Raw genomic sequence first — 18,282 nt, forward strand, 5'->3', positions numbered from 1 at the left:
TGTTGCTGACTTTATTCTGGGATTGAGTTTTTCTTCTGTTTGTTAGCAACCATGGGTGAGTTTTCCAAATAAGACTCATGAAGTTACTTCCATCCAAAAGTTGTGTATATTTTGGCAAAGCAAACAGGGGTAAGACATTACTGATGCCTCTCATGTCTGAATGCCTGACATGATGTTATGAGAACGCTTCCAGTGTTTAAAGTCATGCTTCATGTCTGCAGGTTGAGTCATAGAGCAGAGGTTGTACAAGATGTCAGAATGTTTAAATACTCCTCAAAAGTGCATGTAAGTTTATGTTTTCGCATGAGAGGCTTTATGAGTCAGATTCAGATCAAATTCTTCTATGTCATACTTATTTTGCATCCTTATTTCTGACCCCATTTCAGTACAGAGTTGCGAAGTGGTTGGAAATGTTCCCAAACAAATTAGGAGTGGATTTTTTTTTCCTTTCACAAAGGCACATATACTTTTACAGTTGAGCTGAAGTCCACCAATATTATCGACGTGCTGATAAAGCAGCTGATATTTTGCATTTTTCAAGTTTCAGCAGTCGTTCCTGACACTCCCCAGCAATTTTTGAACAGGAAAATCTTACCGCTGTGTTGTCTGTCACATCTACAGCTACACCCCAGGGGAAAGTGCATGCTATCTGGTAAGCTAACTGCTGAAAATCATCAGAAGATAGCTTCGTTATTCAGAAGCTAAAAACGAAAGTAGTGAAATGACACATTATTGTCTCTTACAGCCATTTATATTCAAGTAGCAAAATGTAAGATGTTATTTTTAGATAGAAATCCCTCAACACGTTCCTGATAATGAAGCTTTTAATTTGACGTTGGCTGACGTAGCAGTAGCTTTAGCTAGCAAAAGTTTCATGAGGTGTTTTCAAGGTATGCATCCCTATTTGAATTCATACACTGTGCCGGGAGTATGCACAAAGTAAGTAAATTCAAATACCTGTCCATCGATTATTACATGTGAAGTTGGTTTTGTTTACTTTTTTGAGCGTATTTTTAGCTCAGACTGTGGTTAAAAACTAAATTTAACAATTTAATTTTTCTATCTTGCTTTTATGCATATTCATTCCAACAAAAAGAGGAAAATTGTGTCAATAAACTGAATTCATAAAAAGTTTAATGCAATATGCGATGTTTTCAACTAGTAAAATAATCTGTCTTCTCTTCAAATGTGAACAGTCCTGTTTCTGGGCTGTGGGAGGAAGCCAGAGTACCCAGAGAGAAGCCATGAAAGCACAGGGAGAACATGTAGAAATGTCCCAGGCTTGGATTCAAAACTCTGACCCTGTTGCTGCAAGGTAACAGTGCTACCAGTTCAACTCTGCCCCCAATTTGTGTGCCCCTAAACAATAAGCAGTGAGTATATAATCATAATATGCATCTTGTCTTGTGTCAGGTCAAAGCCTGATTCTTTTAAAACTCTGCACAAGATCGATGGTGTGAAACTTTGTGAAAAAGCTGCCAAAGTACAAAGAAAAATGTTTAAAGACCTTGACAAAACACATCCATCCACTGTTTGGACCCGCTTGTTCTTGTCATTGGGCATGAAGTAGACCTGCAGTCCTCAAGCTTTCACTTTTGTGAACTGGACAGAAACTTTAACCATTATAAAACTTTATAATAATACAATAACAATTAAGAGAAGATAAAAAAAACAGTTACAACAGCCCTAATTTCCACACACACACATCTAGTTGCATTAACTCACACTCCAGGAAACGCATCGGGATGACTTTCTCCCACACTAACCATCAAACCCAGTTGTCGCTCCCAGTGTCTCACACGCGCTGTCTGCATTTCCCATGGAGTTGCCCTGCAGCCGAGAGCATCTTCATGTCTTTGGAGACCAGAATGCTGCCATAACCGCACTTTACTATTTACAGAATGCGCTGCCTCCCACACTGTTCTCACCAAGAAGTCACTCAGAGACAGCGGCGGTGTGGAGAGACGATGACCTGGAAATGAGGCCAGCTAAATGACACAGTGCCACAGAGGCAACACACTACTGAGGCATTATCTGAGTGATGGGAGATGTTGGTTTCAGCATGGAAGAATGCGTGGAGGTTGGTGGGTTGGTCTGTGTTTAAATCAACTCCCACTGCAACCGGAAACGGGAGCTGGTGTGAACAGACTGGGAAGAGCAGCCATTGGGCTTTATTTGTAGGTTGTGCGCTTGCTAAATAACGCAAAGAGTGTGCGGCAGGAATGCAGCAAATGGCAGTGTGGTTGTGTTTGAGTGGCAAAGTCACAAACACAAACCAAAATGTGGAGAGAGCAAAAGAAATAGTGCATTATAATTAAAATGAGAAATGCACAGAAAGCTTAGAGGAGCTGAGCAAAGCACTGAAACTTACATTTGTCTTTTCAGAGTAGCAACAACTAACCTGGAAGCGGATTGAACTAAACTAACTGAAATAAGGTACAGATGTTTGAAATAAATTATACTTTCCTAATCCCAAATTTGAAAAACAATTCAAACATTATTGATATTTGATCAGCCTTCTTTAGGTGATAGTTAATTTTTTTTTTAGAAACATTTGAACATAAAATATGAGGCAATCGGATAAATGCCTGTCAACAGGAAAACGTTTTGAATATTTTCTGGTTTGCTTTTATTCCTAATTACATCTTAAAAGTCTAAATATTTTGCTCTTGCAGTATATCAGCATGCTCGGTTTTTTCATTTACTATGTGTTACACTATGTCCTTTGCATCATAGGTGATGTAGCGTCTGTATGCACCATGTCATGTCTATAACTGATCCAGTTCTTTATACTCAACCTCCTGACTGTCACTGTCTCACCCATGAACTGAGGAATCATATGAGTGTCTGGAGAAAGACTCATAACAATCATCAAATCAATTCATCCCTTCCCCAGTGGAGGGAGAAGAAAGGGCTTACATGTGTTTTATAGCTTAGAAGTACATCAAAAACAACTGAGTTTGCAGCTCAACAACAAATGGCTCTAAAGTTTTTATGTAAAAAATAAAACAACATGTGTGCAGTGAAATTTATCACCCTGGTCAGAATGGTAAATTGAAAGCAGAAGAAGTCTTAGAACAGAGGACATCTTTGCCAAAATTCATATGCTAATCTACCACAGGGGATAACATTCCAACCATGCGCCTGTTTGTTTCCTTGGGGACATTTTGTACCTGCTCCGACAAAAAATCTTTTGAAGTAATTATCTTTAATCTACTTATGGTGTAGTTAAAGAAAATGTAGTTATGTGACTATATCCAACCACTATCTATCCTGACTTTGTACATGCAAACTCCATGCAGAAGGACAACAGGCCAGGACACAAACCCAGGACCTTGCTGTTGCTATGCAACAGTGACATCAAGTGAAGCCGTTATGTGACTATAATAAATATTTTCCACCAGCAGGAGATGATTATGGGTCATAATCCCTCATTTATGACTTCATCTGATTTCTTGAGTATCAACTAGTACAACAAAAGGATCAGAGTCACAATCAAGAATAATATCATAATATTAAATCTTCAAGTAATAATACTCAAAACAAATTTAACAATACATGCTTTTGAAAACTTTTATGACTATTTGTCGCCCTAATTCTATAATACTACTTTACTTTATTACTAGAAGAAATATATTTCTATGCAAGTTTTCTTACACTCTCACCAGATCTTTTTAATACATCTTAAAATAAATGCATTTTGTCAGCCTCAAAGGCCATATGATGTTGAAAAAATTAATTTAAATCACCGCATTACCTGCAACAACTCAGTTTTGATAAGAATCCCTTAATTGTATTAAAATAATGTTAATAAAATATGTTACACTGTTATAAAGATTTCAAGCTGAAATTATTTTAGAACGTTTAATAATTTTGTCTGAATTCTGTTTTTAGAAAGCAATGTAAAACAATTATTCTGTTAAATTCTAACACAATTTTTCTTTTTCTTTTTTCTTTTTCAAAGAACTATTTATGAGTATTCTGAGGTTGAGTTTCCCTACAGAAATCCAAAACTCTTGCTGGTATTACATGTTTGATCTCCTCCATGCAAATTGTGACTTAAAGACGGTTGACTGCAAGCAAAGTTTACTTAATTTACCCCTGTCTTGCCCTCAGTTCTGCTGTTCTAGTTTTTTCCCCAACCCCTATGTTTATATGCAGCTGCACAGAAACATTTCTTCTTCTTTTTCTCTGACAGACACAGAGGGGGATGGGTAAAGGTAACAGGAGGAAGGAGGGGCGTAACAAAACGACGTCAGAAAGCTGTGGGATGTCTTTTTGAAAATGAGAAGGAAAGAGAACAGTCCTGAAGAAAGGAGAGGCACTGAATGAATGTTTGAGAAAGCTGGGCCGCCTCTAGGAAACGGAACCACACCGTTAGAACTCCTTTTTGCCTGCAATGAGTCCTGGATTCATGTAAGTAGAAAACAATGCAACAAGGAAATATTTCAACTCTCATAGAAGTATCCTGTGGATTTTTATGAATGAAACTGGAGTAGAAGCTCATCTCTCAGACTTTATCTTCATTCAAATCATGCTTTCATTTCCAGAAACAAGGATCACTTAAGTCTTTATGCTTCACTTCATTCTTCCTTAATAAGAATGGCGTTGCTATGTAGCAGAAGAAATAAAATGTGGTTAAAAGTGAGTTAACTGTGTGTACAGATGACTGCTGTCACTTAGTTTAGATACGACATGTGGAAGCAGTCAAAGGTCTCATCACCGTGCCATTAGGTTCACAGGAAAACAACTGGGCTGTTTTTACTTCTTAATCTGTCCTCCGCAAATGTCCACACAGCAGCCCCTCTCTTTGCAACCACAACCTCATGTCCTTGAAGTGCAGGGAGGAGGTCCAGCTACGCTGCAGCCACCCAACATACTGTGTGCATACTGTTCTAGTTGAGAAGGGAAGTGGTACTACTTCACAAGCTAAACAAAGCCAGAAACCTCTGCAGTGTTTATACAAGAACAAACTTCAGCAAAATGATGACAAATTTTCATCCTCCCTTCAATGGAAGAGCTGAACAAAATGTTAAACTATATTTAAAAGTACATTAACAGCTATACATCATCAGTGCTCAGTGGATTCCAGGACTTGTCTTAAGTTGCAGTCATGTTGTTAATTACTTTAGTGGCTGCCCTGACATGTTGAGTTTTTCCCAAAATTAGATTTGACAGGAGCAGAACTGGGACTGTTGGCTGACTAGTCCACACAATGAAAGCCTGTGCAAAGCGTTTTAAAAATTGTGCAAAAGTATGAATATATTAAAGTATGTCCACTGATCAGTCCTAATTTTTACCTTGTGAATGAGTGCAAGGTTTGGTAAACCACTTTTTCTGGAGCTGCATTGAAGAGCAAGACTTTAACAAAAGAGCTTCGGGAACTTTAGAACAAGTTCAACAAAATAAAGGAAACTACTTCTTACTATTGTTCTGCAGCTGGGTTTAGAAGTAGCTTCAAATAGACATTAACACATTATAAGAGGTCTAGAAATTTTAGGATAGGATTTCTTTCTGGACTTCAACAATGTCAAAAATAATATATGCTTAAAAATGAGGCTTGTATTTTAAAGTATGTTGTTCTTTTTGCTCTGGAGAGTCTTTCAAGCTCCCCTGATTCCTTGGTAGTCATTTTTTCCTTTGCAGTCATAACACCTTTAAAGATAAGACAGGTAGGGGAAAGATGTTCCTGAAGTGTGTCATAGCAACAGGTCTTTGTTTTATGAGAAGTGTGTGGCTGGAAAGTGAGGGCATGCGAGGTGGGATGGAGCAGTGGAAGTTTGCTCAAAATATGTTCTTTTTTATATATTTTTTGTATCCCACCAGGGGGTCTTTTTTGTGGGCTCTAGTGTCCCTTATTTTTTGAAAGTAGGCTGACAGGAAAGGGGGAAGGAGAAAGGGGGGAAGACATGTCGCCGGGTCCACGAGTCGAACCCGCGACTGCCGCGTCAAGGACTCAAGGCCTCCAAACATGGGTCTTGCTATCCCCTACGCCACCACAACACGCCCCTGCTCAAAATATGTTTATGAACCTACATCCCAAATTTACCTAGAGCTCTGGATTATAGTCACTGTAAATTTATTTTTATTATTATTTTATTTGCAAACTGGAAAATACTCATCAAAAAAGGGGGGTCAAAGTTCACCCAACTTGGATCCATGTCAAGAGGAAGCTGCAAAGTCATTATGACTGAGTTAGCCAGAATTGGGGGATGCTGTGTGTGTAATCTCAACCATTGACTTCTGTGACAGAATGATTCTGGATTAGTGTCATCATCTAAGAACTAAGTAACTGGTTTAGGATGCGTGTTAAACGTGAATCTTTGTTGTTGGCCGGTTAAAATATGAACAGCACAACTCCTCCACATGACTTCTTGGGGATGTTGCTGAAAATAAAATCTGACAAAATGTCAACAAGAGATATTGGGAGGTAAGTTTGCAAAAATGCATTGATCAACAATTCAGAATTCATTTGTTCCTTTTCTCGATGAGGCGTGTTGGGATTTTTCTGCCTAGCTGGCTTGTTTAAACAGTGCCTATTGGCAGCTTCAGCTCAAGATTTATGGCAGATGAAACATCTGCATCAAGTTGATTCATTGCCTGCTAATAAGCATGTGTTTGGATAGCAGAGTTTATTTCATAAAAAATAAACAGAAAGTATTAACTTTTTTTTATTTTAGAAAAAAGTTACAAAACTTACAGAGGTATTTCAGAAATAGTAGGACTGATACAAAGTTTGTGTGGGAGCTGAAAGGTCGGGATGTGAAATGATGGCATGGATCCTGGGTAAACAGTTTCACATCTCAGAGAGTTTAAGTAGGCCAGGATCTCGGCAGATGAAGAGGGATTTACTGGCACATGCACACAAATAAACACATAAATGAGGCTGGCCGACAGTTTTCTCTGGGGAAGTCATGCGTTTGGATGTAATCTCGTGTCGGATGGGTTAGCATTGCATGACACCTTTCACAGTTTACGTTTGTGAATTTGCCTCATTATAGTTTGCTCTGTTGCTTACGTGTTTTGGTGTCCTTTTGGCGTCAGATCAATAAACAAACACGGCTCTTTATTCGTAAGAGAGTCAGAGCTGCTGAGATTACTTTACTTCCTATTAGAGGTTTGGGAATAATGTTTATTGGCTATTCACAGCCTGAGCTGTTTCACAGAGTTTAATCAGGGTATGCAAAATAAATCTAACTAATGTCAGGAGCACTGAAAAAGTATTTAATAAGCTCATCACACAATAAGCTTGCAGGCTGATGTTCTGAGAAGCAGTATATGGTAGAAGCCAGAAGATTCATGGGAAAATCTTCTGTTGCAATTCCTTTATTTCATGTTTATGAAAAGCAACAAAAGTGGCGACTCACATTGTTATGATGTGGCTGCAAGAGATTCTTCTTAAATTTCACTGCATATGGCACGACCAATAAACAATAACTCGTCTTTTTGTTTATTCTCCAGCTTTACTGTGACTCTTTTGCATTTTCCCTTAAATTTGTTCTTAGATTCAAAGTTAGCAAAACCAAAAGTAAGTGCTCCCTGAGGGTAGATGACTAAGTGTGGCGTTTATTAGCTCTGGGTGTGATTTCTCTCTGTATTTTGTTTAGTTTGATACAGCTCTGAAAAAAATAAAGAGATCACTGCACTGAACCCTGTTGAAAACTTTTTGCTCATTCCACCAAATATTGATTTCTGAACTCTTCCCGAGTTAAAACTTTAGTATTGATGCTTCTAAATTAATATGAACTTCTTTTCTTAGCATTATTTGAGGTCTGAAAGCACTGCATCCTTTTCGTTATTTTGATTATTTCTCTGCAGATAAGTACTAGATTTTTGCTTGGAACTTCTGAGACATGCTGTCAGTAGTTCACAGAATAAAAGAACAATGTTTATATTTCTCAAGCATATACCTATAAAGAGTAAAATGAGAGAAACTTATCATTTTAAGTGGTCTCCTAATTTTTCCCAGAGCTGTAAGAGATGTGATGAATGTCTACAAGTCAACTCTGCAGGGCTCAAGCCTCTCTGTTCTTCTGGGTGTTATGTTCCTGCTCTGTCAGAACAGAGTCCTGATGAGATCATGGGAATGAAGTCTGTCTTCAGATCTTGACTAGAAGTTTAGGTGTTCCCAAAGTGTGGCTGCTGATTGAGTTTTGTTTCGTTAGTATTCCTCTCTTCATGTGGAGCTCAGCTGTTTGCATGCCGTCATGAGGGAGGAATATGCTTGGTCCTGTCTGATCCTGTCTTACTGGCGTTATGTCATGTGGTGTTTTTATGGTTCTTGGAAAGATGATGAAGATAGGCCCTCATTAGTGGCTTGTGATTTGCTGACTGTCCCCCGACATGTCATTTGAGTTGCAGAAGGAGGAATAGCTTTTTTATGTTAGTTTTGGTTTGAGGGGTTTTTCTTTAGGCTGGTCCAGATGCTTGACCAGACCGTAGCTGAGCAGATCCAGCTCAGGGAACACATTGCTTTGGTTTGAGGTTTCTGGTTCAGGACCTGCAGCTTGAAGAGGAAAATACAGGACAGAGTCTCCTTAGATTATATAATGGAAATGGGAAATCTATAGATCTGGATGAAAAAGGTACAATTCCTTTAACAGGAATTCATATCTCTTCATATTTTCATTATTTTGTGATGTTGCAACCACAAACGTCAAAATGTTTTATTGGGATTTTTTGGGACAAATAAAAGGTCAGCAACCTTTACAACTAAACGAACCAGTTTGTCCTAGAATCTACTCAGTAACATGCAGATATGCAAAACCTAGACCAATCTTTTGAGATATATATTTTTTTATATATATATATATATATATATATATATATATATATATATATATATAAGCTAAATTAAAGAATTACAAATGCATTTCATCTTTTAGGTTTTGGAGCCAAGACAACAAACTTCAAATTCTGATTTGCATTTTTGTTCAGCTTGTTTTTCACTGATACCCCAAAATAAAATCCAAGGCAACCGGTAGTTTTCAAACTCACCTAGTCATAAGAGTTCACTGATGTTTGATTTAATTTCAGTATAAATAAAACTGCTTTGTGAAACCGTCAGAGGCATATTTATGCCTTATAATGATGTAGTTAAAGTCCAAACTTAAATTCATTAATTGGACAAGAATTGAAAACTAAAGTTCTCAGTCTAATGTTCAGTCTGAGCTCCAGCCATTTGAAAAGAAAATGAGCAAAACTTTTAGTCTGTGGAAATGCAACCAAAGACTTGAATTTTCATTTGTTTTAACAAAAACAGCCCATTAAAACCAAGTATGGTTATCTTACTTCAATAACATTAAATCCTAATAAATAGACTGAAGTTTGTTGTTGTAAAGTGAAGAAGCGCAGATAAAGTCCAAGGGGATGCAGGGCGCTGCGTCCTAACAGACGCTGTGAACTGGAAACATTTTTTGTCCATGAATAGAGTTGTTTTTCTCTGGCTCCTCATGAATGTTTCCTTCGTTGAATAGTCTGACTCAGCAGTGCTTTATACCCCTCGGCCATCAGCCTTTAAGTTGTCCTTCACTTTCAGTTCCATAATAAGTGGCCTCCTATCTATACCTCAGCACCTAGGCATGCTATCTGCCCTGTTTCTGATGTCTCACACCAATTACTCCTGATTAATTCTTTAGCTGCTTCCTCAAGCTAGCTGCTGACTGACACAAACACGCCTTCAGTTTTACTGTTTTGTCTCAGGCTTTTGCTGAAACTGATGTTTTGGTTTAGTTAAAGGAATTTTTACAGCAACACAGACTTTCTGGCCACACGATTGGCTGTTGGTATATCGAACTGTGTGTGTGTGTGTGTGTGTGTTGTTCATTTCCGTTTGCTAAAAGACATTTGAGAAAACTGTCCAAGTTGTTTTCAGTCTTGTGCTGCTTGGATATTATTCTGCGTGGCAGACTTGCTGTCTGAAGGCAGCAGGACGATGTGGGATGAAGCAGGACCATATCAGATGGGAAACCGCTTCATCGCTGACTAGCTTTTATCTGGAAGGCCATCTCCTGTAACATCAGCCAAACTCAGCATAATAGAGGATCATTTCAATACATGCAAGACGCCAGAGCTTGTCACTGTTTGAGGTGATACATATCCACAACACAAGCAGCACATCCAGTAAAAAAGATCAAGCAGTTTGAGAATACAGACACAGAATGCAACCATAACTGCGTGTTTGAAATGGATCATAACTTCAAGTGTCTGATGTGCTGTGGAGTGTAAAATCTCTCTTCTTTGGTGTTCCAGTAAACACAGAGAAACACATTTTTATCAGTGAACTGCTGCTTACGCACTTTCTCCAGAAGTTTGCTCAACAGCCAGTAAACAAGTGGGAAGTTTTCATTTGTCTCAGGGTGCCTTGACTTTTTCTGCACACTTAAACTGCTGCACATTACTCATACAACTCTGCAACATCTTGTACACAACTCTAAATAAGCTTTAATATGGATCAGTTCATCAAGTGGTTTTATAGATTTTATAACCCTGGCACACTATTTGCATCTCTTTTAGTATATACGGTTTCAGCATCGATGCATCTGACGCTCAGGATAAGGGACATGTTCAAAATAAATAAATCACGTCCAAATTTACTGCGACTCAAGCCTGGCACATACTGCTATTTAAAAAATTGTAAGGGACTTGAAAGTGTCATATTGCAGCATGTTCAATATGATACAGTCTTGAAATCTTGTCATACTGCGAGACAGAATATGCCAGAAAGTTCGACCGCTGGAGCTGAATCAGAATCAGAATCAGAATCAGCGTGACAATAGATGGAGATCTAAAATGGAGAAATGACTTGAGCAGGTGTCTGTTCGTACACGACTTCCTTCAAAGAAACTCTGAAAATGTTGGTTGAGCCCTATGAAACATAAAAACCACAAACCATTGATTCAAGTTCACAATAAAAGATCTTCATAAAATTCTTTACTGACAGAAATATGTCTTCAAAGATTGTCTGTAACTGTAATGAACCTTGCTTAAAAGACACCACATGTAACTGTTGCTAATATTACTCAATGGGGCAACGACTCGTTAATAATCTCACCCTACATTATGCCAACTCTTTGTTTGTACTGATGAAGATTGACCCATGTCGATAAGCCCAGTGCTTATGGTCTCTGTAACGAGCAGGAAACTTTCTTCTGAGCAGTGTCAGGTGATCATTAAGTGAAGAAAAAAAAGAAACAATAAATTTATCTGTCCTGGCACCGTAGAAAACTGTATGTTTTACGCCCTTCTTCAAAATAATAATATACACTTACTAACCACACAAAGGTGCAAAGAACATCTTGTTCCAATAAAACACCTTTGGGATGTGTTGGAATGAAAAAAATTGACTTAGTTAATGCTAAGCCAACAAATCATCAGCCACTGTATTATTTTTATCATGTCAGCACAGAGGAAAATCCCAGAGGGAACTTTGAATCCATGCCACAAAGGAAAAAAGACTCTTCTAAAGGTCAATGAGGCGTCTAGAGATGTAACAACAAATGTATGTAAAGCGGTGAGTACGTTTTGAAGTTATGCAGGACAGGATCGTGCTATTATTTTGTCCAGTAAAAAAAGGGTTTTTAAAAACTCCAACAAAATAAAGTGTGACAGCAAGTTTAGGTTTCAGATAAATCTACCTGGTTTTGCTCTCAATCCTTTTACCAAAAACACAGAAGAAACTTTTATACATATTTCTTTGTAATACCCCTTTGAGGTGGCTTGAAGGTTTCGTTAACCTTTGAATGTTTTCTTTAAATGAGAGCCACAATGGGATCTGAATGAGACTATTTCCTGTAATAGCTGAGGTCTACACAAAAGGAGCCTGCTAATTGCCTTCCAAAAATGTATTTTATGGCTCCATCCTTGTAGTTTGAAGTGGAAGAGCTGCTAATTTGTGGGCACTGTAGACTTAACAGAGAGCACTGAGCTCTGTTTGAATAAACTATAATCAGCAGCAAACTAAAGACTCAAACTGCACAAGGTAAACTCATAATCCCATTGAAATTCAGGTTCATGAAAAAAACTACGTCTGCATGTTTACCGATTGCTCATTGCTAGCCAGGACTGTGTTTTTGCTGTTGTGTGAAACCAGTATTGTAAAGAGGAAAATGGACAAGAATTAGAACAGCCACAGTGTGGAAAGGCCTAAAATAAACAGTAACAGTAAGGAGCACTCCCAAAATTGTTCCGAACCACATAAACACAGCTCGGATACCCGATTATACTGTCACTCTAGCTTTTTATTGTGGACTATAACTGTATGCCTTGTTGAATCCTCCTTGTAGAGAGCTGACTTGAGGAATGACGGTTAAGATCAGAAGAATGTTTAAGAGCCGAATCGTCCTCAAAGGGGGAGACACTGATGCTTCCTGGTTGCTTCCTGTTTATTCCGGCTGTTTCCGTCATGACAAACGATGTACTTTGACAAACCTGCTTCTTGTGTATCCTGTAGCTATAACTGGTCTTAGCTTAAGTATACTCCCGCTGTTTATCGCCAAGCTGGCTGGGTAATTATATGTAGACACTAGACGATGTATTTTGGCTGGGGTTTCATATAATATCTAATTAGGAGTGGGAAAACAAGTTGAATGGGAGTAAGAAAATGTGAAGCGCTGTGAAGTCCGTGATATTCAGCTTAAGACAAACCGTAGCCGAATCCTGATGATATGAATAGCAACCACAGCTGACCCATACCTGGATCTCAGATGCTGCCTGACTTTGCCATTGTGACCTCATTTTTTTGTTTTTTTTGCTTTGTAGTCAGTCCTGTGTTTAGATGAATCATCAAGTCTCCTTTTCAACATACAAGCGATAACTCTATCATTTTGTGGCCCTTGAAATTTCTGAGGTGGATTCCCTACAAGTGACTCAGACCTTATCAAACAATATGAAGCAGTGCTGTTCATTCCTAGAGCTTGTGGTTGAGAGATTTACCATCTTAAACTGGAATTTTGCTTGTGGTGTTGTTATCTGAAACCCAACTCCTTATTTATGTCCTTCAGGCAAGGTAGAAGGAGCGATTTATAAATTCTGGTGAAAGTTTTTCTGCTTAAACTTTTACCCAAAGAAGGATGAGACATTAAGTAAGGATTTAGAATGACATTATTAAGATTATTCTACTTGAAATGATAAGATTCCACTCTGTTTCGAGAGGTTTGGACTCATCACTTTTAGATTCATCTGTTCAAAGAATTTTGTTCCAGAAGTCCAGATTGTTTTCTTGTTGCCGGAAAACTTTCATCTGACCTTCATATTATTCTCAGAGAGTAAAGGGTTTTGACCTTGCTTAAACTTTTCCAGTTTTTTTTTGAGATATGCATTATGCCCATAATATGATATGCAAGTGATATAGGATTAGCCATGCAGACCAACTGCAGTTTTAAAAGTTCATATTTACTGAGATGTCTCCTGACTTCCGACCAGCGAAATTAGGCAAGGACAACCAGGCAGTTTGTAAACCAGATAATAAATATTTTTATGTTTATGTCATCATGATCAATCTGTGAAATGAGAGAAACTATTCAACTTCCGCAAGACGATGACTGTGGCGAGGCCAGTGCGGCCACAGCAGCTAAATCATAACAGAACAAGTACTTTCTGTGATCCAGTGACTCATCTGTAAATAAACACAAGATCTTGTCACACAGGAAGGTTCTGATGTATAAAACTCATCATTTATAGCATTTATTAGGTGTAACTTAAACACTCGACTCTATTTAAGTTGGATCTGCCATTGCAGGATGGATCAGGCCTGTTTTTCTGTTGCAGTCAGATGTAACGTGTTGTAGCAGAGCTCTGCGCTGATCGGTGCTGACAGCTGCTCACACAAAGCTCCTGTTGTCTCTCAGTTCAAATCCAGCACACAGAGGTCTGAGAATAAATTATGATAGTATAAACTGCTATCTCCAGAAGTTATGTGTGTGTGATTCATTATGACTGTGAACCATCTGGGAGTGATGCTCATGTTACGCTCACAGCTGGCTGACAGAATCTGTAGTAGGATGAGTCTGAGCTGATAGCAGGGAGACGAACTGGACATCCTGGGGACCAATGAATAATGAACGGGAAAATCCCGAGTGACCTTTTGATGTTTCTCTGCTTCTTTATTTTCCAGAGCCACGACTAAAGGAAGCTGTGTCAGAGCTTTGTTGCTTTTGGGGATGACCAGTGTGTTAGCTCGCTTCAGAGAGGAGGGAAACACTAAAAAGGAGAAGTGGTGCTGACTGGTGGGACCGACATCTGCTCCGAGAGGATAAGATCTGCAGTCCATCTGGATTTAAACCAGGAATCTCTCTGACCTTTCTGTTGAGAGGGAGAAGAATTCTTTGGAAACCTAAAGACCTTATTTCAACTTTGGACTCAGAGCTGAAGCCATGTGTCATGTTATTGTAACATGCCGCTCCATGCTGTGGACCCTGCTCAGCATCGTGGTGGCCTTTGCGGAGCTGGTCGCCTTCATGAGCCCCGAATGGCTACTGAGACCCCCTCTGCCTGAGAACGGTGTGACACAGACGAAAGTGAATGACAGGGAGTCCCTCGGCCTCTACAACCGCTGCTACCGAATCAAGGGAGAGATCAGCTGTGGGATTTACGCACGGGCATTCGGGGAAGTGGCCAGTAAATTCTGGCAGGCCGCCATGTTGTTTCTGGCAGCTGGGATGCTGGTGCTCGGGTGTGTGGCCTGCATCTCCGTCTTCACGCTGTGCTTTCAGAGCATCAAGAAGAAGAGCATATTCAACATCTGTGGACTGCTCCAGGCTATTGGAGGTAAAGATGTGTTGGTTCTTTTAAATGGAGGAAACTTAGCCATTTGTCCAAATATTCCACACTAACTGTGCCCTGGATGTATTTAGCGTATTGTAAGATGTAAATAGAAAATGCTGGTTAAAAAAATACTTCAGTTTAAGGCAAAGTTTTAAAACAAAAATGAAAATCATGATCTAAAATCTAATAAGAAATTGTTCTGCTAATGCTACATAATATATTGATTATCACAACTGCAGTATTCTATGAGGATATATTTATATTTTAATACATAAACAAAAATAACATCTGTTACTAGTAGTTTCCAAATGCTAAATGTTTAGAATATTCTTGATTTTTGTTTATGGAAGAGTCTGATTGCTACTAATGGGTTTGTTCATCAGCTTGTCTGCTCAGGTAGTCAGCTGTTTTATTTTTAATTTTAAAATAGCATTCATTTAATGAGAATAATGGGAGGTACTCATACACTTTCCACTACAAGGCAGTCTGTTTTTGTTGGAAAATATTCACAGAAATTCACATTCTTGCAGGTAAGAGAAGGAAAAGTGTAGTAGCTGTCTTTCAGCCTGCTCACTTGCAGTGCTCAGCAAGAGGTGGTCGTGGACTGCAACACTTCAAGTTTCTATTCTCTGGCATACTCTAATACTTTTATTTATCTATTTACAACCATTACTTACATTTCTGCAATAATCATGACAAAGACATAACACAGAAAGTTATTTGGATTTTGGAAATGCTCAAAAAGGACCAAACTGGGTTTTACGTGACCTATAACAGGACCTCGAACCAAGCATACAAAAAACCCCTATTTTTCATTTTTGACCAATAATGTTTTTTGTTGTGTGTTTTATTTTCTGTTCTGGTATTATTCACACAAGGAAATCCTTCCATTTTAACTATTCATGAGGAACCTGAAACAGTGGTTTCCAAAAAATTTTACTTCCAACTTTATGTCTAGTAAACCAATCAGATATAATGTAAACACAAATAGCAATAACTAAATAACAGATTATTTGCAGAATAATAGTATATGAAAAAATATATTTTTGTTATTAACTTTGATTTCTGATAAAAATCTTTAATGGATTGATTTATCACTCCCAGTGGAGTCTTCTGCAAAGCAAAGACACAATTTCTTATTAATAATAAAAATAGTTTTTGTGTCATGGAAACAACACAGCCACAATCCCTGCCAGGTTTCATTTTGTAATTTTTACTGGTAATATTATTCAGTTCAGGTATTTCAGTCTTTGCCCAGAATTTATCAAGTGCTACTTTAAGGTGCTGAATAGTTTTAGTATAAAATTCCAAATGTAATTTTTTTAACAAAGCGTGACTATATAATAATGATTATAAAAAAATCTGATTGAAGCTAAAATAGAAAATAAAAACATTTATTTCTATATCACTTTTGTGTGAAGTAATCTTCACACAAATCTTTGTTCAATAATGTGTCATTATAACAAGACTTACACTCCATTGACCAGAATCAGAAACATATCAAACATTTAATTCTTTCAAGTGATTCACATGTTCTGGATTCATCTATGCAAAGTTTCAAGATTGTAAAGAGAAACCGAAGAAGCGGAAATACTAAATGTCACAAATGTGACTTTTCAACAGAGACCATGTAGGCTCACTGTTGCACTCTGTGCATCAAGCTGGCAGGAAGTTTCATGGCTGTAACTCTGCAAGCTGGAACATTTGATTTCACAATTCAGTTGCATTGCACTTTTCAGCGGGTGGGGGGGGGGGGGGGGGGTAGTCTAATATTAGAATCTCTTCACACCTCTTTGTATGCAAAAATGAATTTCTACATGTGTCTAGTTGTTTGTGCTGAATATGTAAAATATTTGCACAGCAATGAAAGGTGGGATCAAACTTAGTTTTTGTTATCACAAATCAAACATTTGCCAGCCATGGAATAGATGCTATCGCAACTAGAGTTGACGCAACATGTTCCAAGCTGCACTTTTTTTAATCATGACATTCATCTAAAGAATGAATGAAGCCAATCATCTCACTGTCTGGTCCCGGCTTTGTCCCCACAGGTCTGCTGCTAATAGTGGGGCTGATGCTGTATCCCACAGGCTGGGGGTCAGAGAAGGTGGCGTCCTTCTGCGGCTTGGAGGCCTCGCCCTTCAGGCCGGCTGGTTGCTCCCTCGGCTGGGCGTTCTACACAGCGATAGGAGGAACGCTGGGAACTTTCCTGTGCTCTGTTCTGTCCGCGCAGGCCGAGATCGCCACTTCCAGCGATAAGGTTCAGGAGGAAATCGAGGAGGGGAAAAGCCTTATCTGCCTGTTGTGAGCCTCAAGGAAGCTCCAGGAAGAGCAGGAAATCCCCTTTGGTAGAACATTTAGGATGTGCACACTTGTACAAAAGAATAAAAGGAAGACAAGGACTTCCCTGAGGGTTTTTCCTTTCTAGATGGTCCAGATAAAAGAGTGTTAAAAGGAAAACAACCTGTGAAAAGTGGGGAAATTAATTTTTTTCTATGTTCTTAGGTTACATTTTAAAAATTATTCTAGTACAGGAGGTAATGGATGAACATTCTTTTTACAAAAATACTTTTTTATTTTTATAGAAACTCTTACCTACAAGAAACCACTAGATTGGAAAAGGAGAAAATTAAAGAATGGTTGTGTTACTCTAAAGGCAACTATTACGGATGTTCATATTGTTAAACAACAAACCACAAGCAGGTTATAATTATTATTAGCTATTAAAAAGAAACAATTCACTTTATTTTTCTTACCCAGGGATGTTTAACTGAGATCCTATGTCTCTTCTGCCAGGAAGTTCTATTTTAGATTATTAGGAAAACAATACTTAACAACAGCTGGCAAAAGAATTTGTTAGGATTTGACCTGTTCATTTGTTTTATATGTTCATTTGCTCTACATAACACATGTTGTCCTCTGTAAAGCAAAATGTATGAATTCTCAGCAGAATGGCAACTGACAGTTTCTAAGTGAATAAGCTTCACTTACCAAATGTTTACTTCTATGTATTCAGCTTTTGATACATAAATGCATCATTTTGGTCTCCTTTCAGTCTCCTATGCTTGGAGTGGATGCCTCTTTCACGTCTTAGTACTTTCGGAGTACTCCTGTATTAAATAGCACCTTTTATTGCATTTTGCACTCTTTAGCTCATTTCATAAAGCTGCAGACTTCATTAAAGTGTTTTAGATCTGTTTTTCTCTATTCCACGCTCCAGATTTTACTGTGATTCTAGTTATTAATCTTTTGCTGCGCTTTTATAAATTCAGTGCGTGTCTGATGTGCAATAAAAGTATTTTACTGACTGATTGGGCTGAATGAAATTAAAAGTGAAATTAACTTGCTTCAAAGAGAATCTTTAGTCAGTGTTCCTTGTGATTTCTTTTTTGTTACATTGACAAAAAAGCAGAAAGTGTGATGTAACATTAGAGTGGTGTATGAAAAGAGATCATTTGTGCCTACATTTTGTTTCTTTCATAAAAATAAAAATTGAAAGCAGGTTACCCGCAATTTGTC

General features: G+C 38.2%; 1 protein-coding gene across 1 annotated transcript; it reads left to right on the plus strand.

Annotated features, from left to right (window-relative positions):
- Positions 1-4,272: 4,272 nt before the first annotated feature.
- On the plus strand, positions 4,273-18,276 carry LOC114154709 (LHFPL tetraspan subfamily member 2a protein-like). The gene is made up of 3 exons (XM_028034046.1): positions 4,273-4,416; positions 14,114-14,766; positions 16,815-18,276. The coding sequence occupies exons 2-3, from the start codon at positions 14,373-14,375 to the stop codon at positions 17,069-17,071; spliced, it is 651 nt and encodes a 216-aa protein (XP_027889847.1). The 5' UTR covers positions 4,273-4,416; positions 14,114-14,372; the 3' UTR covers positions 17,072-18,276.
- The last annotated feature ends 6 nt before the right edge of the window (positions 18,277-18,282 follow it).

The sequence above is a fragment of the Xiphophorus couchianus genome, chromosome 12, assembly GCF_001444195.1.
Source record: "Xiphophorus couchianus chromosome 12, X_couchianus-1.0, whole genome shotgun sequence".
Lineage (NCBI taxonomy): Eukaryota > Metazoa > Chordata > Actinopteri > Cyprinodontiformes > Poeciliidae > Xiphophorus > Xiphophorus couchianus.

Coding starts and splice junctions, on each gene's coding strand:
- LOC114154709 (XM_028034046.1), top strand. CDS start 14,373: ATGTGTCATGTTATTGTAACATGCCGCTCCATGCTGTGGACCCTGCTC. Junction 14,767..16,814: donor ACTGCTCCAGGCTATTGGAG/GTAAAGATGTGT, acceptor TTGTCCCCACAG/GTCTGCTGCTAATAGTGGGG.